Here is a 23,432-nt window from a genome sequence, read left to right on the forward strand (position 1 = left end):
TTAAGAATCCCATGCCAGCCTTAGACTCTACATAATTTTCTGTAGACTTTCTCTCTATGGGGAAAAAGCATTCTAAGCTTTCCCAGAGTTCTCGCCAGGCAGGTCTGCCACCTCTACCTGTCCTCATCAGCATCATACACTAAGTCCCATGGCTTGGACACTGGCTTGGCTTTATCTCAATCCAAACTCTCCCGATCATTTAGTCACCTCCCAGGACCCTGGCCTTCACCTTGCCCTTACCCACCCCAACTCTTGCATTCTTCACGAGCCCACTGCTTTAACTCCTTTCCATTTCAGCAGTCTTCATTCTGCTTTTCATCTAACAAACCCCACGTTCTGGGTTTTCATTACTCCCACCCTGTTATGTTTGTTTTTGACATGACTGGAATCAGCAGACATTTTGTGCATCCTTCCAGCTCTTCCTGGTTTCCCTTCCTCTCACAAACAGGCCTATGTTCCCAACTCAGCAGTCACTTTTGTGTCCACCCCCCCATCTCTTGCTGTCTTGCTCTCCCCCATGCAATGATCCACTCCCACACTCCACTCTCTCATCCACTTTTCGTTCTAGCAATTTCCTCATATCCTCTAATCTAATTCTGGAGAAATAACTTTTGACTACTCAATGTACTAATATTACAAATAATGGCCACTTTCTACAGCTGGGCTTTTAACTCCACTTAGCAAATATATATATATATATATATATACACACACACACACACACACACACACACGCATGCGCACACACACATATATATGTACACTTATACATATACATATAAGGACACTTAACATAACCATGAAATCATTGCCAAGACCAATGTCATCAACACTTAGCGAACTTTTTATGTGCTCCTGGTCACTTTCTATTCTACCTCACACCACTCTCCCAAAGCTTCACCCCTTTCCAGTGGTCCATCAAGTGGCATTCTCCTAATTCTCAGAGATCGTACAGCCCTTGAGCTAGAACATTCACAATTCTTCCCACTTTCTTAGTCTGTGTAATCAAAATGAACAAACACACAAACATAAACTTTAATTCCTGTATATTGTACCCTCTGAAAGCTTTGTATCAGTTTCTCATTTATTCCTTATAATAGTCTTGTGCAGTTATTACCATTGCCTTCTATTTACATGTGAAAAAACTCAAGCAGGAAGTGGTTAAGTGCCTTACATAAGTTCACACACTTAATAAGTGCCTGAGAGGAGATAGGAATTCACTGTCCTCTGTCCTCCAAGTCCCAAGTTCTTGATCACAACACAGTACATTACCTCCCTTCCATACCTAGCCTTTCCCCCTACTAGGTCACATGACACTGTTTCTAGATCCAAAAATAAGAAGTAACATTTCCTATCTCTTCCTTGTCAGTGTTATCAGTTCCCATATTCTGTTCTGGCTCCTGGAAATCTGGATCTGAGCCTGTGATTCTGGTCCACCTGTCTCATGAACTCCCATGCCTGTCATGACAGTGGTATCTATGAGCATCAAAATCTCTTGGCCTGTCATTTCCAGACAGTGCATGATCCACTCACAAAGCATGTCCCTTTCTGCCTTAGAGGAAGAGACGCTCATTCTTCAGCCCAGGGCTTTTCCTCTCTGGTTCCTAATTTCATCCAATGCTGTTCCTCATTTTCTGAGTCATCTCCCTTCTACATTTATCTCCCTCTCTCAAGTAGATTTATCTTTACCCATAGCCACACACAAATCACTTCTGTCTAAAAATACATATAAACATATATAAGCATCAACCCCACAACCTTGCTAATTCTCAATCCCACCTATTTCCTTTCCATTGTTGCCAGGATTCTTGAGCTTTCTACAGTCACATTCTCTGCTTGCTCACGTTCCATTCTCTTCTCAACCCACTGAAGTCTTCTACTCCTTTCCTTAACTAATCTAAAACATTTTAACCATGCAGGTCAACAAAAACAATCTGATGCCTTCTCTCTCATCAACATTCTATTTGAACTCTGTACTGTTAGATTCAGCTCCTTTTGCTTAAAAACCTCTGTCCCTTGGCTATGGAGACATTTTCACTCTAAATCTTTATTTTACGTTTTATATTCTTCCTTCTGTTTCTTTCACTGACTTCTCTTCCTCTTCCCACCTCTTTTTTTTTTTTTAATTTTTTTTTTCAACGTTTTTTTTTTTTAATTTATTTTTGGGACAGAGAGAGACAGAGCATGAACGGGGGAGGGGCAGAGAGAGAGGGAGACACAGAATCAGAAACAGGCTCCAGGCTCCGAGCCATCAGCCCAGAGCCTGACGCGGGGCTCGAACTCACGGACCGCGAGATCATGACCTGGCTGAAGTCGGACGCTTAACCGACTGCGCCACCCAGGCGCCCCAACCTCTTCCCACCTCTTAAGTGTCACTAATATCTGGTTTACTGTTCTAGGCCTTCATTATTGCCTATACTTCACATGCTTCCAGTGGGTTTTGGTCTTGCCTCTGGTCTGATCCACCACTTATGACATGTTGACTCCTCAGTTTTTCCTCTGGCCTCCAGCTCCCTCTTATGTACCAGAACTGCATTTTCTAACTGACTTACCACTAGAATGTAGCACAGACAGTGAAATCATTGTCTTCTCAGATTTGCTCTCTTTTCTCTACTGCTTGTCTTGGTTAATCATCCTTTTATCCACTACACCTTCCCTACTTTCTTAATTCTCCCCTTTCCTTTACCACTTACAACCAAACAGTAGAGAGCCTGAATTCCAGAACTAGCTCCCTCTTCTGCCATCTCATGACCACAGCCTCATTTGAGCTCGTATTTTCTTTCATGCGAATTCTCTCAGTGTTTCCTCTGGGACCAGACAAAACCATTTCATTTCATTTTCTACATTTTGACTAATTTTTTTTCTTTTCTAAAACACAAATTTCACCATGGGTTTTTTTTCTGGGAAACGTATTATCTGTAGGATAATGTACAAATCCCTCAGTAGGATATACAGGCTCCTTTTCATCATTTCCCAACCATCCTTCTGAGTTCCATGCATTCCCCCATTCTTCTATAACCAGCTATGCTAAATCCATGGCAGTTCCAATATGCACCCTGCTTTCACAACTCTATACATTGTATTGCACCCTTTCATCTGGAACACATTTCTCTCCCTTCAATCCACTCTCCTTGTCTGCCATTTGTTCCACTCCTGCTCATTTTGATGATGTAACTCCAAAATAATCTCCATGAGGTCCCCCTTCAGCTCTGTAAGCCCAGTCTGTCACTCCCATTATTTCTCCTATTCTAAAACATACTTTGTTACCATTCTTTGTTATCCAATTGAGAATTATGGTGAACATTTTCCAGATTCCTTTCAAAGCATTAATAAATAAAAATAAATAATATATCTCAGGATACTGCATTACAAAATGAGGTTGTTTACAAAGTATAAGCTAATAGTTTACAAAATCAAAGCACAGTATTCCCATTCATATCATGTCTTTAATAGAAAAAGACATTATGGCACAATCAAAGCAAATGATAGAATTAGGGGTCAATTCAGAAGTTAAAGTGACTCGAGTAAAATTTAAGTAAATAAATATATCAGCTTCAAGAAGACAAAACTAAGATTGGTTGATAGAGGACTATATAAAAATGATCGTGCCCAGTAGTCCATTTTTACAAAGCTAAAGCAGAAAGACCTAGGCTTGAAGAACAATGCTAGGGCCTAAGCTTTATTAGCAGGAAACATTTTCAGTATTTAAACATTGTTAAACATCAGAATAAGTTTTTCAGAAAAGTTGTCGAATTTACTTGGAAGACAATCAAGATTTTATTCAAGAAGGCTGAAATTAAAGAATCCTTTAATAGAAAACATATTTCTGATTCTACAGCTATAAAACACAAGAAAAAGTCTGTTAATGAACTACATGATGCCAATGGATCATATTGTACATCATTATAAAAATATACTTTTTAAAAATTAACTAAATTTAGATTTAAATTTAAGAGTGTACTTATCATATCTCTTCTGGGGTAAACTTAAAATATAAATGACTGATTTTAAAATATTTAAAGAGAATTATTTAAAAGTTACTGCTTCTGGACAATAAAATATAAAAGCCTCTTTGTTGGGGCAATGTGAAATCATTAAAAATTGATCCTGGGTCTCGTCTACTTCTGATTTTTATTATTCTTTTAGCCCAACTTTACTATTCCCTAGTAAGAGCTGACAGGTTATTCTCCCTGTCTTTCTCTCTTAGATTAAACCTTTGGGATTAAATTTTCCACTTTTTATGGGAAATTTGGGGCCTTTTAATGCACATTAAGAAAATATCAAAGGCCAGATGCTCTTTTGCTTGATGGCACTTTCCGTGAGGAAGATTGGGCATGTGTGTAAGCAACAAATCACTAGACCTCTGATTATCCCATCCTTATTACTAGATGAGGTTACAAAAAAAAAAGGCAAAGCTCAGATTTTATGAAATAGGTTATTAGCTACCATTTTTTATTTTGGATTAATTGCTATTCTAGAATATAGACTCAGATTGTCCTTATCAGTTTGAAACATGAAACACAAAATCTGTTTAGAGGAATTAAGTTTTATCACATAACTGGTTTTGATTCTGGAAAATCATTCATGGAGGAGGATAAAACTCACTTATAAATTCTCATTTGGACAAAATGATTTAGGAAAGAGTGCTGAATGGATACCTGATCTTATTAATGTCTAAAGTATGGCTGCTGTCAACATAGAAGACAATACTTTGATTGTAAGATGTGAGTTTTATGTATATGAATATAAATGATGTTAATAATAACTGAAATTGTTTCTACAGTGAAATTTCTCAGTACATACAAGACCAAATCAAACCAGATTTTCAGAAAAGCAACCTTTGTTGGTGACTTTGGGCGCTAGAATGCTATGTGTTTGTTTTGTTTGTTTTTTGAGGAGAGAGTATTCTCTCTTTTTCAAGAAATGAACAGATATTGCATTTAGTTCTAAATCCAAATCTTGCCAGAGTAAATACAATAGTCTCTGTTTAGTCTACCTTTGTTGTATGCTGATACTGTGTTACATTTACATTATATAAAAAACTATTTGCTTCTGCAAGGTGACTAGCTGGGGCACATTTGTGGTGCCTCAGATGCTCCCTCAGAGTCCTTCTCCAGACCCTCATCCAGTCAGTCTACCTTAGCTGTCTCTACGTATGACTAGCCACGTTTGAACCCATTTGGTCCCACTTCCTGAGGATGGCCAGTCATCTTGGAATGTGAGGCCCTCCCTCCTGGCTTCCAGAGTGCGACAGGCTTTTGGCTCCTCATCCACTTCCAAATTTAGATAAAATGCCACTTTATACAGAATAGGACCTGGCATTCTGAGAAGCCATCCAAGGGTACAGCCAGGGTTCATATGATGCAGATATTGAAGACTCTGGGTGGTGAACTTGGGGAAGCAGGAAATGGAATGAAACATAGCAGATAAATTCCTTCTCCTAGCTCCCATCTTTCCTCCCACGGACTGTGTCGTGCTTTCTCCAGAGAGCCTACCTAACAGCAGCTTCTTTCTAAGTCAAGTGGTACAGCTGCCCAGTGATTCTCTTGAGTCTGTTTGAGGTTCACGGGAGAGTAGCAGCCATTGGGTGACACAGCTCCTCTACTCTTCCCCGTCATTTCCTGCCTCGCTTCCTTTTTTGCCACACCGCCTATGCCCTGGATTCACGCCTCCCAAATAAAGGTTGGACACTTAATTTGGACCTTCTTCCCTATAGAATAAGGGCTAAGATCATTGATCCTTGTGGCAGAGAGGGATAGTGCTACACCAGAATGTGTGCTGGAGTCTTGAGTTGTCACAGAGAAGCAGCTTACCAGCCAGAAACACCGTTTTATTTCCAGCCCCCTTTGCACCAACATGTGGCCACATTACCCACTCTCATCACTGGGATGTGAGCAAGACTGATGTGAGGCACTTCTGGGCTTACGGCTTTAAGAAGCATGGGGACCTTCTCATATTCTCTCTACCTTTCCCTCATCTGCCACTAAGAGTTGGCAAAAACAGAAAATGAGGGAGGCACCATGTAGCAGAAAGCTGACCAGAATACCTGTTTCAGACTGTTTCCTGTTTGGTAGGAGTAAGAAATGAGGTTCTGCAGAGATTTTAGATTGGATTTGGATAGCAGGAAGTGTTTCCCTAACTGAAGTCTTGATATTAAGAAAAATTAAGATGAGGATTGTAAATACACTGCCTTTAAGTGACAATTAGGGCATCTGAATCCTATTCTATCAGGTTCTGGAGACTCTTCTCTTAACTGCTATACTCGATTCCTCCACATAGTAATAATAACAACAATAATAATAAATATAATTAATATTTATCATTGCTATGTGCCCAGCAAGTTGTATCACTTTTCTCACATAATCTCGCAATAACTGTATGAGATAAGGACTCTTGTTAACCTCATACTACAGTTGAAATATCCAAGGATTATAGTAACAAATAAAATGTGAACCTGGGATTCCCAGTCCAGGTGGTCTGACTTATTCTACCTGATATAGTATACTGCTTCCCAGAGCATTTCAACTCAGTAGTGAACTGTTAAGAAAGACTAAATACATATATTCAGTTTATTTCAAAGTGCACTGTGGACTACAAGTCCATTTTATGTTGGAGGAATGCAAACTCTAAATCAGATGTATTGCATTGACCAAAATGATAAACCACAGAGAGTCAAACTTCATAATTAAAATAGTTTTCTGAGAGAGCCTAAGGTGAGGTTTATTGGATAGTAAGCTATTATCCATTTATAAAGCATCCTATCAATTTCATAGATTTTTGTGGTTATTAAAAATTATGTAAGATACAGAATTTATTGTGGTTAATGGCTAAATCTTGAGAGAATTATAACCAGAGAACATGGCTTCATTTATAGTAATATCGATCACTTGATTTCATTTTTTTCCTTATAATGTTTATGCTAATAAAACACTAGAATTCAATTTCTTTCTTTTTCTTTCTTTCTCTCCATCTCCACCCATCATCCTCCAGATTTCAGACTATTATTTTTGTTCTAATTTTTAAAGGTACGATGAGGCCATTTGATAGTGCAGTCTGTGGCTGTACTACAAATTGCCCCAATAATAACCATGCTATCTTTGCCAGAGCACTGTAATTCTGAGAATTAAAATATTAAACAGAAACTTAAAATGCATTCGTTAGGCCAAGTTTGGTAGATCTATTGTTTGTCCCTCCAATGTTTATGATCTTTTTGAGCAGGGGACTGAATAAGGGCTCAACGCTCACTTCACAAAGATAAAATAATTCCATATTCATTTTGCACAGAATACTCAATAATTCATGAATAGCTTTCTGATTGGAACTATTTTCATCTTTTTGCTAAATCACACCATTTTACTCCAATAAATAAGTCCATTTTGTTATTAAAGCCATACTACAGTGAATGAGCATTAGATGTATTGCATTATTTAATTAATGCTTGTGTTCATTATTTGCATTGGAAGTAAACAATATTAAAAAAAGTAAACAAATTATTTTAATGAGGCCTTTTATAATGCTCTTTTTTTGCTTTCAAGGTTATGGCTGAATGGGTGGTTTTAAAAAGTTAATAGTTTATTAAGTGCCTTGGAAAAGTTTTCTGTCATTAAAAGTGAAATATGCCAATGTTTGCCTCTAAATAAAAGTTATCAGTACAGTGTATAGAGAAAAAAAAATTTTAAAGGTTACCTATGCAACGAACATGTAGGCGCCATATTGAACATACTGGCTTCGAAACCATACAGTTTTAGGGGAGAAATATGGCCTAAGATGTTCATAATGCTTCTGAATTTATGTCAGACTAGGTTTATGTTAACTAGGATTTGTGAGCATTGTGTGATAAACATAACAGAAAGAGCTGACTGATGAGAGTAAGGTCCACTTGGTCCAAATTTTGATGGATGTGGAGACAGGAGAAATTTCTTAAATCAGAAACAAACTTTCCACGGTGTGTTTATTTTAGTAGGTATGACACCAACATATATTCTGGAGTCACAGGAAAATAAGTCCAGGTTTTCTACTGGTGCTCACTGCTGTGCTGATACACCCATGTTCTTGGGAAGGATATACGTAGTTTTCCTTAGATGAATTGCCCTATTTGCTTTCTTTACACTAGGACTTCTTTAGAGATTATCATCTATTAAAAGTTCAAGACATATGAGGTTTTAAAGTGCTTTCTGAGTGAGAAGATGTCCTGTGATTCACTAAATAAATGCATTGGGCCCCACCGATGACAACTTAGCCATTTTGCCATTTTCTTTGTCAGTAAAAGCACAGGCCTTATGGCTCTCATCTATTGCACCAGAGTTTTAGAACGTGTCTCTCAGATAATTTAATAAGTCCTATCTTCTTTGTGTTAAAAGTAGAAAAATAATAGGGGCACCTGCGTGGCTCAGTTGGTTAAGTATTCAGCTCTTGATTTCAGCTCAGGTAATGATCTCATGGTCCTGGGGTCAAGCCCTGTGCCCGGCTCCATGCTGAGAGTGGAACCTACTTGGGATTCTCTCTCTCCCTCTGTCTCTACCACTACCCGCCCACCCCCAAAATAAATAAATAAATAAACATTTAAAAAATTTAAAGCAGAAAAAAATATATCTTAATTCCTTAAGCCTATCTGTGAAGACTCTGAATCTGTCTTAATATAAGGACAGTTAGTATTGGTTACAAAGGGCTCCAGAGTGCTTACAGAATGAAATTATCTCTTTTCACAATCCTGTTCAAGATCTTTCATGAGCTGGTTCTACATGGACTTTCTAATGAAACTGAGTGCTGCTGTTCCACAGTGCTGTTCCTCAACTTATTTTGAGGCAATTCTTCCACTGGTAGTGCATCCTGGAAACTCATAGAAGAAACACAAAATAGTCTGGTCTAAGGCACGTCCACCCTAGGCCTCAGGGAACCTCCCGGAATCATTTTCAAGAACAATGACTAGCATGCAGTGCATGGGGCAAGGCGAAAGATCAACACATATCTGTATAATCAGTACAGGAATTAATTTCCTATATTTTATCATTGGTTACTCCCTTATTTCGACAGAAAATGTCCTTTTCACCCCATTTTGCCTCAAAATCCTATTCATCCTTCAAAAACATGCCCAACTCTCACTTCCTTGACAGATATATTTAGAATCTTTTCCAGTTGGAAGCAATCTCTCTTTTCTGAGTTACTATAAAATTAACTCATGCCTCTATTCATGCTATTTTTGAGCAACTATCCATGTCCATTTTTTCACTACAATTACTCGATTTATGGGCATACTTTCTATTTGTTTCTACATCCTCAAGGGAAAGATCTGATTCTGATTCATTTTTGTATGTTTCATAACACCTAGCATAGTGGCTTAAACATCAAGGATTCTCAGTGATTTTGTAGAATGAACAGTGGAGAGATATATAGGCTGAGCATTACTTGGAAGAAGCATTTCCCTGACCAAGGATTATCTATAGCTAGACCTATGGTTCCCCACCATGGTTTTTAAATATTTTTACCATTTTAGTTATGTTTTATTGTAATAAACCTACATACAATTTCTGTCTCCTCTATCAGACTATAAGCACCTTAAGTGCAGCAATCATGTATTACTCATCTGATATCTCTAGGGTTTAAAAACACGTTGTGTGATACCTGTTAGGAGTTGTTAATTCTTTGTAGAATAAATAAATGAATTTGTGCTCTATATTAGAAAGCTTTTTTTCCTCATGAGGCAGTCTATCATATATATATGTATATTTAGCCAGGAATATGTATTTGTCACATTCAATGGCTAGAGTCAGGTTCCAGTCCATATCAAGCAGAAGCTCTAAAATCACAAAGCACAGCAGGTACCTAGGTGGCAAATTGTACTTGAAGTGCTGGAACTGACTGAAATACTTCAGTGACTCTAAAATAGATAAGTGTACCTGAAACATGCAAGGGGTGTGAGTCCAGTCCTCAGAGGATAAATCAAACTGACAGTTCTTGTTTCTTTGGGACTTCTTTAAACAGGTAAAGCAAATAATAAAGATGTCTTTCGAGGCATTTTTTTTTTCTCTTGGACTAAATGGGATGAAGCTATGATCCTAGAAGAATGAACTTCTTCTCTTGCCTTTTTCCGTGATAGACCTTGTCCTTTTAAGACACATAACACTTGGATCATACTTCTGTTCAGTATGTGTTTATTAAAAGATCTGTTATTCTAGGGTGAAGGTATCTGGAAAACACTGACACACCTTCTTAGAGATGTGCCCCTGTAGCAAATCCCCAGCCCTTGGTATGGTTCTTAATCCTTTTTTTCCAACAAAAATAAAAACAACAAAACAAAACAAACAAACAAACAAGAAAACCAAAATCTCATTTCTCTTTTTAGCACACAGACCTTGACGATTCTCAGTTTCATGTCATCGTTCATATTTTTTAATTCCCTGGAATTCCCTGCCCACAAATTTCCACATATTGAAATTATAACCATCCTTCAAGGCCCAATTCAAATCTTTCACAGATGTGAGCTCTCCCTCCTTTAAATCTCAGAAAAACTCTTTTATGTTTCTTATTTCATCTCACCCTATTTTTTGGCAGAGATGCTATAAAGCAAAGACTATATCTTGATTATATCTCTATGCCTTATATGTAGCCCTAATGAGCAAGCTGTTCATTGTAGGATTTCAATACATATTCTTATGAAGTCTTTTCCTACCAGTCTTATATAAATAGCACAAACTTGATTAACCAAATGCATATTTAAGTGAAAGTGAGGTAGATTGTAAATGAGAAACTAAGCTATTTAGATCAACTTTCCACTGAAAACAATGAAAAATGCTGGATAAAATATTTCTGTTTAAAATCACCTTTAAAAAATTGAAAGGTTGATAAGATAGTGGTAAACTGCTAGGGTAATTATTTTTGGAAAATGGGAATCTGAACACAGAGAGGCAAGCTGAACATCAGATCAACATAACTGCTCTTTGCCTGAGGGCATTTGCTTATACTGTACATTTGAACTTTGGTCAATTGACTCCACAGAATAATGGAAAAGGTGTTGCCTGCGGTCTTATGAAGGAATAAAGGAGAAACGATATTAAATTTGTTCCCTTTCTCCAACTTAAGGGATTATGAAGAAAACTGTCTTTGTAGATGAGCAATGTGACAGAATTAAAAAAAAAAAGGAAGAATGAAAAATAATTCTGTCCCTGAGAAGTAGCATAGTTGTAACTCTCCTATTATGTGTACAAATTTTGTTTTAAACTGTTAACTTAGATTGAGCTAATCAATCACTGGGAGGTCCCAGACCCTTTGAGAAAAATGCAAAATATTCTGGAGCAGGACACATTTATCCCAGGACTAAATGATTAGCACACAGTCAAAAATAACCAGACACACAAGGAAACAGCAACGGAATGAGAAGCAGCAGAAACAGACTGATGCAGACTTCAGATGTTAAATCACAAGACATATAAAACAACCATGCCTTTTAATTTTAACAAAATAAAAGGGAGCCTGAAAAATATCTGCAGATGACAACTGTAACAAATGACATAGTAAACAAAAAAGCTTTCTCTAGAAATAAAAATTATAATAATTGAAATAAAGATGTCTATCAAAAAAGGTGATTGGATTAAAGAATCAGAAAATAAATCAAAGGAAGTGGTTTGAAATGCAGTTCAGAAAGACAAAAAGATTAAAAATAGAATGTAAAATGTAGAAAATAGAGTAGGAAGCCTCTAAATGTAGGTTTAACTAGAGGCATAGAAAAATATAAGAGAAAATATTTTTAGAAAGCTTCACTTGAAAATAATAGCTGATAATTTTCTAAAATATATTAATGATACTTAAAAACAACTTCAAGAGGCTCAACAATCCATACAGGAAGAATAAAACTGTGGAAAAACAAAGGTAATAATAAAAATATCATGAATAGCCAGATAGCTGCAGTTAGACTAAGGTAACTTCTTGATCACAATAATAGGTGACAGAAAAGGTTGGAATAACAACTTTATGTGCTAAAAGGAAATAACTACCAAATCAAAACTCTATATCCAGAGAGAATATATATATTACCAGAATGAGGGAGAAATAGGAACATTTGAAACAAGCAAACACTGCGACAGGTTGTTATTACAAGACCCTTTCTACAGGGATTTCTCAGAATATAGGGTTATCCTAGAAGGAAGGTGGAAGATGAAGGAAGAAGTAAATGGCAAGGAACATGGCAAATATTGGGCAAATATAAACCAACATTGACTCTATAAAAATAATAATATCTGGTGGTGTTAAAAAAACAAAACAAAACAAAATAAAGAATTAAAATACCAGACAACAATAGCATATGTGTTGAGAAGAGGATAGGTGTGTTAAAACATTCTAAGCTAGGGGCACCTGGTTGGCTCAGTCTATGAATCATCCAACTCTTGATTTTGGCTCAGGTCATGATCTCACCATTCATGAGTTTGAGCCCCACCTTGAGCTCAAGTCAGGATCTCAACAGTTCATGGTTCAAGCCCCCTGTGGGGCTCTGCTCTAACTGCATGGAGCCTGCCTGCAATTCTTTGTCTCCCTCTCTCTGTCCCTCCCATGTTCATGATCTGTCTTTCTCTCCCTCTGTCTCTCTCTCTCTCTCTGTCAAAAATAAATAAACGTTAAAAAATAAATAAAAATATACTAAGGTAATATTTTGGAAGACGATAAAGGATTTGATTAGCTTTAGTCTTTGCTAGGTATCAATGATGCAATCCTAGGCAAGCCACTAGCAAAACAGAAACAAAGTGCAAAGTACATCACTCTGATCAGTGCAAAAAAACAAAAAATAAAAATAAAAAAAAGAAAGAAAAAGCATGACATATTTAGAGAAAAAGGCAAGAAACAAAAAAGGCATATACTGTGATTCCATTTATGTAAATTCAAAACCAGACAAAGTAAACCACATTTCTTAAGGGCTATATATACAGCTGGTACAGGTGGGGAAATAATGAAAAATTATTTAATAATAGCTAAAATGCAGTTTAACTCTGTAGGAAGGGAAGAGGTTGGGTGACATAGAGATAAATGGCAGGGGGTGGGGCTTCTGGAGGGCGGAAAGAGTCCATGTCTTCATTTGAGTGAAGGTTATGTAGGAGTTTGATTAACTTTTAAAATATGTGTGTGTATATATATATATATATATATATATATATATATATGTTATACATTCCACTAAAAGTGGTTTCTGTAGTATTTTCCAATGACAATAGTTAACAAATTTAAGGTAAGTTACAAAGCAGAATATATATATTAAAAAATCTATGAAAATATGAGCATCATCCTCTTCTTCATAATCCAGGAAATCCGGATGTAGGGACACCAGTGGTTTTCAAATGCTCTGGCTCACAGGAGGGCTGGCCAGTCTTGACCAAACTTTCTCTGGTCAGAGATGAAGTGAACAAAACACAGACAGTGTATATAGACATAGAAGAAGGGTAGTTTCCCATTTTGGTAAAGACTGTATTTCATTCTGAGGGTTTTTTTCCTCCCTTGATTTGGGATTAGGATATTTTTTGATGCCCTTTCTACTAGCAAGTGACAGTGGTAGTTAAGCGCTAGATTACTCTTTAATGTCCTTATTAAAAACAAACAAACAAAACAGAATAAGTCAGTCCTCTTTTTCCTTGAACAGGTCACTGAGGACCCAGAACCTATGAATCTCTAATTTACACACACCAGTGAAATGATTCTGTGTCTATTTCCAGGAAAAGGCTGCTTTTGATACAAATCTGAGCTGGTTATAGACTGAAAGAACCTCAGCAAGAAAGTCAAACATGGACTGTGGGATCAGGCATGCTTTATGACACGCTGTATTAAATGTGAAAGTCACAGGGAAAGAGCCACTGGAGGAAGGTGAGGGCCCCAGGAAAATACATATGGTCATGCAAGAGGTAACACCTAGAGCCCCAAATGGAGGAATGGCTTCTCTTTCAGAATTATCGGTGATCAGACACACCATTTACACCGCCTAGGGATACATAGTTCCTTTTTTGGAGACTGTACATGCTGATGGTCCTTGAGTTAATGTCATTATTTTTCTTCTATACATGTCCGTATCAGTTCAAGCACAAAATCCATACGATGTAAAAATATGGTAAAATTATATTATGTCCTGTATTATGTACTATAGAATATGTATATTTTAATAGAGTATACTATATTAGACAATAACAATTAATTGATAGCTACTATTAATCTTTTCTTTGGTTAAGTAATTCCATTCCCTTTTAATTCTGTTGGCAGATATCACTATCCCCATTTTACAGATGAGGACTCTGAAGTGCAAAGAAGTCGACTGACTTTGTCAGCTCCTAAGCAGCAAGACTGGAATGAAGTCCGCTGTGGTTGAACTTCAAAGCCCTGCTCCTAGCTACTTTGCTGCTTTGTCTTACCACTGCATTAACATTCAAAGATCATTCCTATAAAGATTAAAATGCCATTTACTCTCTTAAACCACATTCTGCACTCACTCAGTCTGTTTCTACTGACCCCTTGGAGGAAAGGACAGACTTTTTCCCAGAAGCACAATGAACAATACCAGGACATGTGTAAGGGGGTGCAAGGAAAATTCAGAAATTTGAGCGTAAATCTCTTTCAAAATGAAACCACAGCATCTTTAATCAAGGCCTGGCAATCATCATATCGTTTCTCTGAGACTGGAATTGGTAAATGTGGGCTATCCCACTAGGCCTTTAATACTTGGTTAGAAATGTATCCAAGAAGTTGACTAGCACGACAATTCATGCAGTACAAACATGAATCTGTAATTCTCTTCCCCGTTACCACAAAACACAGTTAGTTCCTGCCCTGAATTCACTTTGAAGACGAGTGCCTGGGAGAAACCATAAGAACATTGAAAATGGGGCCAGAAGTAATAAATAGGGGCTGCCAAAAAATGTTAACGAACGTCTTCTAAAAGTAAAATCTATTGTCAGTTTACAACTCTGAAGGTTGAACTGGAGGCATGCAATCGATTAGCGATTAGCGAGCTGACTTGAAAAGTTTTCTTTCACCTGTATAAAATTAAGTAGCTGATAATTATATTTCCTGGTACTGGTACAAGGAGATTAAAATATAAGATAAAAATAAACCAAAGCTTTAATGTGGAACCTAATCTAATCTCTCCCGTCATCCCAGAACATTCACATAAACTCCGGCTCAGGTGGAATTCTTCTCACCCAGCAGGACGAAGATCATCTCTGCAGTTCAACCTGCCAGACAAGGGACTTTCCTCCCTTCCTGACTCCCCCCTTAGAACTCATTCAAAGGGAAGACAAAGTCCCTGTGAGTGGATAGGAGGTGTTTTGTGCCTGACCTTTAGGGGTACTTTATTTTTCTTAAAAAGATTATCTCAACCTTACTGTAGGTCCCAAATAAAAACAAAACAAAAGCCTAGAACAAATTTCTGAGACAGTTTAAATTAAAAACACAAACGACCGAGATACATTTTTAATTTATTTATAATTAGTTTACAGATTGGACCGCACCAAGACTCCAAAACCAGCAGGCCACTTGGGGATAAAGACTATTGCGATTATCAGGGACAAGCCAAATGCTACCTTTTGCTCTTCTATTTAAAAAGAAACAAACATCTCCTAGCAAATGATTTTCTATTTCTTATTTAAAGAGGATTACATAGCAAACAAGACTAGTGGCTGGAAAGCAAAGAACTTTCCAGCATTTTATTACCTGCCAAATACAAATTAGTTCATTGCTGTTGACTCCTGCCAGGCGACCCCTCTCTCTGCCACCCATCAGGCCGATGGGGTATGGCAGGTTTGTTCCTGCCCGGTGTCCTTCCTAAGCGGGAGGCTGTGAGACATGCTGCTTGCCCACCGTCTCCCGTATCACATGGCAGCTCTGGTGTGTGGACAGCAAGGTTGTGAGCTTGAATTGCCCCAGTGACTCACTCAGAATTGCTCCTACTCACTGTCACTATCGAATTGCCGTGGGCATATGGGAGGCCCTCCTCCAGGTACAATAAAGAAACCCTACAAATTTCACTTTGTAATAACTACGGGTTACAGAAATTGTATTAGCTCCATTAGATGGAGTCAGAAATATTCAGAAAGGTTAGCTGGATATAGTGAATGTCGCAGTTAGACTAAGATAAAAAATCACTTTGTTAACTTAGAGTGTTTCCTCATTGGTAACACCCTATATTAAGGTGCCATTTATAAACAGTTTACTATTATTTATTAATGTATGAAGCACTTTACAGCATGCTAGATAACAACTTAAATTCATGTATTAAAGATGCACATACATGGTTTAATAGGATTTACGTCTTATAATATTCTTTAAAACAGCTTCCCATAGTCTCATCCGTTAAGCATTTATTACTAATGCATTTTATAACATACTTTATAATACATTATTTGAGCAAGTAGCTGCATTTAGTGATCATTTCATAAATAAGAATAAAGCATTTATAAATGGCACCTTAATTTAAAGTGTTACCTTCACATTACTAGATAGCTGTTCACCATCCATCTCATTTTGTGATTATTCTCCAAATGCACCACTTAATAAAACAGACACTAAGTTCTATTTTCCCTTCATCTGATTAAAAGTTTATTGAGTCATTTCCTCCATCTGCTTTCAGTTGTTGGAAGCTTGGAGGCTCTAGTGTGATTTCTGATGAAACCAAACTTTTAATTCAATAACATTTCTCTGACGATGATAATAGCAGAAACAGAGAGCTACCTACCATGTTAGCCAGAGCCTGCTGCTTAGATTCTTTGTAAAATTCAATTTTTCGACTAGACAGAACGATCCAGGAAGTAGACCAGTTTTTCCTTAGGAAAATAAAAAAGGATAAAAAAGCATTATCATTTGAAGAAATCCTTCATAGATATTATATAAGCAACATTTGGAATGAGTAGAGACTGCATTTTTAATTAGTCTTCATAAAAGTCTTTTCTTTATTAAAATCTATAGGTGGTACGGAATTTGGGTAATAATAAGGACCTTCTGTAATTTTTAAAAATCATGGCATTTACAGTAAACATTTTTCAATTTGAATTTCCTCCCAAATTCTTTTTCAAGTACTAAAACTCCAATATTTGTGTATCCATGTCCCCCTTCACAGTCTTTGTTTACACAGCAAGCTAAAAATAGCAGGGTAGAAACAGAAATCAGAACCCCTGCCTTTATTGTTACTTCTCCTCATTGCTTCAGTATATTTCAGAATCTGAAAAACTAACCAGCTAATGTGTCACTACCTACTTCAAAATATTCTTTTAATGTTGAATCTCACTGGAAATCAAAGAAATGCAAATAAAAAGAGTGAAATGCTTTTTCCTTCCTTGACAATCAATTTGGCAAGAATTAGAAGAAATAACACCAAGGGTTACTGAGAGTGTGGAGAAATGGATTCTCCCATACAATTCTGATAGGAGGGCACATAGCATATTTTTCTGGAGTGAATTTGGCAATATGTTTTATTTAAGTTTATTTATTTTGAGAAAGAGAGAGAGAGAGAGTGGGGCAAGGGACAGAGAGAGAGGGAGCCCAAGCAGGCTCCACACTGTCAGCACCAAGCCCAAGGCAGAGCTCAAACCCAAGAACTGTGAGATCACGACCTGAGCTGAAATCGAGTGGGAGGCTTAACTGACTGAGCCACCCAGGCACCCCGGCAATATGTTTGTTTTTTTAAAATCTTTTGAAATGTGTTTGTCTTTTGACTAAACAAGTCCATTCCTATGAATTTAAGTTTATACTAAAGAAGTCATCTCATAAGTGGGTAAGGCTGTGTGCACAAGAATAAAGTGTGCCCCATTATTTCTTAATTCTGCACCTAAAATATATTTAAAAAGATTAGTTGCATAAATTGCATATAATAGATTCCTATAATGGAAAATGAATCCTGTGCTGTAAAAGAATACTGATAATGGGAAGGTTTTAACAAAGATCATAATACAATATATAGTTTATAACACCATACTGTGTATTTGCCTAAGACTGTATTCCCTCCTCTGAGCCTCTTCTGATGATTAATTCTCATTCATCAGAAGTTAAAATATTACATCCTAAAATGCATTCCATTACTTCCTCACACAGCACTTATGATAAAAAATAATTTTTGTATATTTCACCTCCATTCCCACCATTCTAAAAAAAGCCTCAAAATGATAGAAAGTATTTCATGCTTATGGAAGTATCCCCAAGTGGCCAGCACAGTGACTTGAACAGAGGAGTCACCACCTACATATTTGCTGAACTTATGCACAGGGAGGAAAAGCTGGAAATAACAATAGCTAAATCAGGTGGTAAAATCACTGCTTTTGATTTTCCTTTGTATTTCTTGGTGTTTATCAAACATCCTGCACTGAACATGTATTACTTCAGTAATTATATGTGTGCATTTGTGTCATGAAGAATGCCCTTTTTTAGATAGTAAAATATGAAGGAAGTTAATATACCTAAGTTTCTATCTGTTCTATCAATTGCTGCAGTTTGCTTTGTTTTAACACTCATTTCAAAAGAACTGAATTCGTTTTATGAAAGTGGTAGAAAATAAGTTTATAGAGAGACTTTATTCAAGTCAATAGAAACCTACACAAAAATATGTTTAAAATGACCATTCACGATCTTTGTGTAATTTATTTCCACTTGCTTCTTAGAATTTAGGGGTTTGATTGAAAGGACAGCTTTGAATTCAGTAAAGTTAATATTTACACCAAGGTTAGATTGCTCTTACATGCCTGAACTTTCTTAACCATACACCATTGTGTTAAAAAAAAAAAAAAAACAAAAGAAAAAAAATGATAAACAGAAACAAAACAAACAATATGTATTTTCTAACATGAAAATATGAACATTTATGTTCTTGGACCCACTTGTCTTCAAATGGGTCTACCATTTCAACCAAACAATGAAAAAGGGGAAACACACACACACACACAGAAAGCCACAAAGACTTTTCCCCTCTTTTCCCCTAAAACCCATTTCTCCTTTTGGATTCCAGTAGCAGCAAAATGGAGTGGGGCAGCCATAGCCTTGTCTCTATGCAGGTCATAATATTAGATGACCCCATAAAGAGAAAAGAAAAACATTGGAAGGACTGCTGGCCTACACCAGGCATCTTTTATCTCTACCCCTTATTTTGACAGTATGTGATCAGGGAATATGGAACACCCTCAGACTGATGGAACCCATATTTAACCTGCCTGTTATATTTCCCACTATATTTTTCATCTCATGGCAGGGAGATACTATACCTTATTTGTTTCCAGTCTATAGCAAGCCCTGGATAAATGGTTCTGATTTGAATCTGTTTCAGATGTTGATCGTTTACAGAATGTGTTGGCATTACTCTTCCCTTCCTTAAACTCAGAACTGGAACTGGTTAGAAATGAAGTTGCATGAAATTCAATTATCTCACGGTTCTCTGTTAGAACTTTGAACTGTTATGAAATGTTCCCTGGTCGGTGAATCTGATGAACAAGTCTGGAAGGGTAAGAACTTCAGGTCTTGGAACCTTGGTGTTATGAATTGCCCTGACACTTTCGTTTTGAATTTATAAATTACAATGTGTCTATGGTATTAGAAGAAAAGTGAAGATTGTTTCAATTTGCTTAATTTTATTTCAAAAGGAAGAAGAAATGCTGTTGTCAACCTTTTAGATGCCCTATATCATTTCAGTTTTTTTTCCAGTATCTCTTTAAAATAAAAATTAGCATAAATTATTTTGAGTACCTACTAAAGTTTGATTGCCTAGTAGAGGTTGAGTTTCACAAAAAAGATAATGAAGATACTAATATGTCCATTTATTAATATAGAGAATGAGGATCAGAGAGTTTAGGTAACTCACTTAAGGCCACTTAGATTTAGAGTCAAACCCAGTTTCTCTGATTTGAAGCCTGTAATCTATTCACTAATTTATGCTGTCTTTTTTTTTTAAGGATTAAGCATTACTAACTTGGTTAAGAAGATTGTCAATGTCAGATTTCACCACGGTTTTGTTTGAAATGCTCACATTGTGACACCTAGTGTGCATAGCCTGTGACAAAATAGGAGCCATGTAGGCTCCCTCATGAACTACTTTACCTGACCCTAATTGGAAGGACAGAGCACAGACCTGCCACTTCCAAACTCTCTCCTTCCCTTAGAGGTTGCATTGGTTTAAAGGATGGACCATTCAACTCCTCAAAAGAAGCTGGAAGCAGGGCACCTAACAGTGGCATCTGTGTCTTTTCTGCTGGGGAATTATTCTGGTCTGTGATGAGCAGACTCATCTGTACTCTGTGAAGACCAAAAAACAGGAAGTGAGTCAAAGCCTCCAGTCTAGGAGTGGCTGACAATTCACATAAGGGGCACACCTTTTAACCTCTGACTTAAGTTGGAACCTGACTCTATGAATGAGGTACTCTGGGGACTTGACCATTTTCCTTACAATATCTGGTCCATACCCCATCTGGTAGCTTTGGCCTCTGCTGCCCGTAATTCTCAGGATATCAGTTGAAGAGCTTTCTCACCTCATGACTGTAACACAGGAGCCACTTGGACGGTATTGTCAGCTCTGGAGAGAGTCGTGAAAAGAGTCAAGTGGCAAACTTTTGCCCTGGCTTGAACTTTTAATGCTTTCTCTATGCAATCGAATGCTTATAGGTTCTATTGTTCAGTGTATTGACAGACAACTCAGGAAGCAAGTTACTCCTGCAAACTTTGAGGGCTTAGCCAGAACAGGTGAGTCTTGCAGTGTCTGATGAGACTTTTAAAATAGACCCTTTAAGGATGAAACAGTTTTCAAAATGGAGAGAAAGTCCTTCTACTCCCCCATCTCCTCCAGAGAGACAAGACATCATCCCTAACCTCTTACAGCTTTTCCACTTCTGCGCACATTATCCGACATTTGGTAGGTGTTTATTAAAGGTTTTTGAGCAAAAGAATATATATGGACTCTCAAATTTCAGGAAGGTCACACATCTAGACTTTTCCTGCTCAATGTGTGCTGTTATTCACTAACAAGGTCTACAAAAGCACCACCCTCCTGTATTTCTCTTCTCTGTTCCTTAGTTTCCTAGCGTTTTGATGTCTTTCCTAGCATTAAAGAAACAACAATAACAACTATTTAAAGATTCTGGTTTACTATATATTTTTTTCTAATTTATAATTCTACTGGAAATACTTGAACTTTCCCTAGAGGTCTTTCTGACTTGCAGAGGTGTGTCGATAAGATGAGCTATTATTATGCATGCATTGTCCCCACTCTGTGCTAGGTATCACACCTGGTATTTTATTGTATGTGTTGAGTAATTAAATCACAAGGTCAGTCACTAGTATCCATTGAACATCCACCACACAACTGTCACAATTCCAAGAACTGAATATATAAAGGCCACAGGGGTGCCTGTGTTGGCTCTGTCGATTGACCGTCTGACTCTTGATTGCAGCTCAGATCATGATCTCACAGCTCGTGGGTTTAAGCCCCACATCGGGCTCTGCACTGACAGCCGTGAGCTGTTATGAAATGTTCTCTCTCCCTCTCTCTCTGCCCCTCCCCTGCTTGCATGCGCTCTCTCTCTCTTTCAAAATAAATAAATAAACTTTGAATACATAAAAGCAAATAAGAGACACCTCAAGGGGAGGTCTCAGGAGGAGACAGGCAATAAACATGGAAACAAAGCCTCCACATGGCACTGGGAGGTGGGTGATACCCCCATATTACAGATGAGGACACTGAAGATCAGTGAGTCTGCATCCCACCCAAAGGTATAGAAGTTATAAATATGGGATTCAAGCCAAGTGTCTCAGACCTTGAAGGCCCCATTCACTGTGCTGTCTCAGTGGTCTCTAGAGCAGGTGTCATGCAGCTCTCCATTAGTCATTCTGAGCCTGTCTGTGGAGAGCCTCATAATAGGCTCTGAGAAAGGAAGGAAAAGAACTTTTGTCAAACAAGTACTTAAATGTATTTCTCTCTGGAGTGAGGCCACTTCTTAGCCTGACCTGGGATGTTGCGGGTCCTTTATTCCCTACCTTCCCATGATGGCTAGCAGGTAAATTTATCCATTGTTGGGAGCCAATTAGTGCCTCATGATTTCACCATCTTAACTGGAAGGGCATTCTTTTCTATGTCTCCACACAGAGGTACAAAACAAAAAACAAAAAAACAAAAACCCAACCTATTAGATATGGACTTCAGGTTAAGGAAGACACATAGCTCAGGAAATACTCAACCTCAGTAAGTCAAAGGTCCTAGGAATAGGTGGACAGTCTCCCCACAAATGTACAGAGAACAATCAGGGGAGGGACTGATATGGATACTAGTGATTCAGTGCAGGAGACAGATTGTGACTCAAGAAATGCAAGTATTTATGTTTATTTTCTTTTGACAAAAGCACAAATCATGCCAAAGGTGGGGAGAGGTGCTTACCACAATTACAAGGAGGAAGAACTAAATTTGAATGACAATTATTTACATGTATGTAATTGGTGCGACATTTTATACAAGTGAGACACTTTACAAAATTTTCCTAGAACAAATCCTCAGTTGTGAAAGGACGCGAGGCAGAGGCAGAGGCAGGGCAGAGCTGGCGGTGAAATCCCCCAAAACCCAAAAACAGCACAGGCATCAGCGCAGGGGAAAACTCTTTGCATTCTACAAAATGGACACCGGGTGGCAGCACATAATAACAGCAACTTTGTAACTGCTTATCTGAAGAAGGCTGGATAGTGCTTAAAATATTTATTACCATTGCAAGACTTTGTTAGCCTGAGCTCAGGTTTAACACATTCATTTGTTTTATATCTTACACTCACTTCTCCTATGCCTCCTTTAGGTAATGACAGATGGCCAACCAAAAGTCAGAGAAAAATATACATGAGATAGCTTCATAAATTTCAGACTCTCTTTGGGCCACATGCCTTTTTATCTGACTTGGTCCCACTGGATTTGACATGATTCCCCACAGTGGCAGGAATGAAAGTGATTTATGCCAGTATCCCTGACCGTCCGTAAAATCCCTTGGTCGCTGTTAAATGTTCTCACTCTTTCTCAAACTGGTAGGTTAGGAAATTATTTCTTCTCTCTCATAGTCTAAGTTCTTGTACATCGCCGCTGCTAAGAGTAGGCCAAAGAAACACAGATGTATAAACACGCACATCTTTGTCAGTATTACAAGAAATGTGAAATCTTGATATATTCGAAGAGTTATCAGATGTTAGAAATTACAGCATAGAGTGGAAATTTTAAAACTAAAGCAAACTTTTACAAATTAACTTCTGTATTCTGTACTATCCAAATCTTCCCTCCAGTCCTCACTACTGAACTTAAAAAGAGAAAAAGACAATTCAGCCTGGAAGAATTTATGGGGATCCTGAGCAGAAAGTGGTAAAGAACAAATAAGTTCACATTAGCAGGGTACTTTAGCATCATGTTCTAAAGACTCTTGTGAGAAACAATTGTTCAAGAAAAAAAAAAGTTAGGGGTCTTGCCCAGA

General features: G+C 37.5%; 1 protein-coding gene and 1 long non-coding RNA gene across 7 annotated transcripts in view; both read right to left on the reverse strand.

Moving 5' to 3' along the window:
* The window catches only part of ARHGAP15 (Rho GTPase activating protein 15), a 573,492-nt gene that overhangs the window by 456,797 nt on the left and 93,263 nt on the right, over positions 1 to 23,432 (reverse strand). For all 6 annotated transcript variants that reach the window (XM_058694796.1, XM_058694791.1, XM_058694813.1 and 3 more), the window contains exon 5: positions 16,700 to 16,787. In XM_058694796.1, coding sequence (XP_058550779.1) covers positions 16,700 to 16,787 — 88 coding nt within the window. The remainder of the gene's footprint in view (positions 1 to 16,699; positions 16,788 to 23,432) is intronic.
* LOC131491644 (uncharacterized) lies at positions 1,091 to 11,587 on the reverse strand. Its single transcript, XR_009251579.1, has 2 exons — positions 2,353 to 11,587; positions 1,091 to 2,098 (listed from the first exon to the last, which is right to left on the reverse strand). It is a non-coding gene; the product is annotated as an uncharacterized LOC131491644 (long non-coding RNA).

This window comes from Neofelis nebulosa, chromosome 2, assembly GCF_028018385.1.
Source record: "Neofelis nebulosa isolate mNeoNeb1 chromosome 2, mNeoNeb1.pri, whole genome shotgun sequence".
NCBI classification, from domain to species: Eukaryota; Metazoa; Chordata; class Mammalia; order Carnivora; family Felidae; genus Neofelis; species Neofelis nebulosa.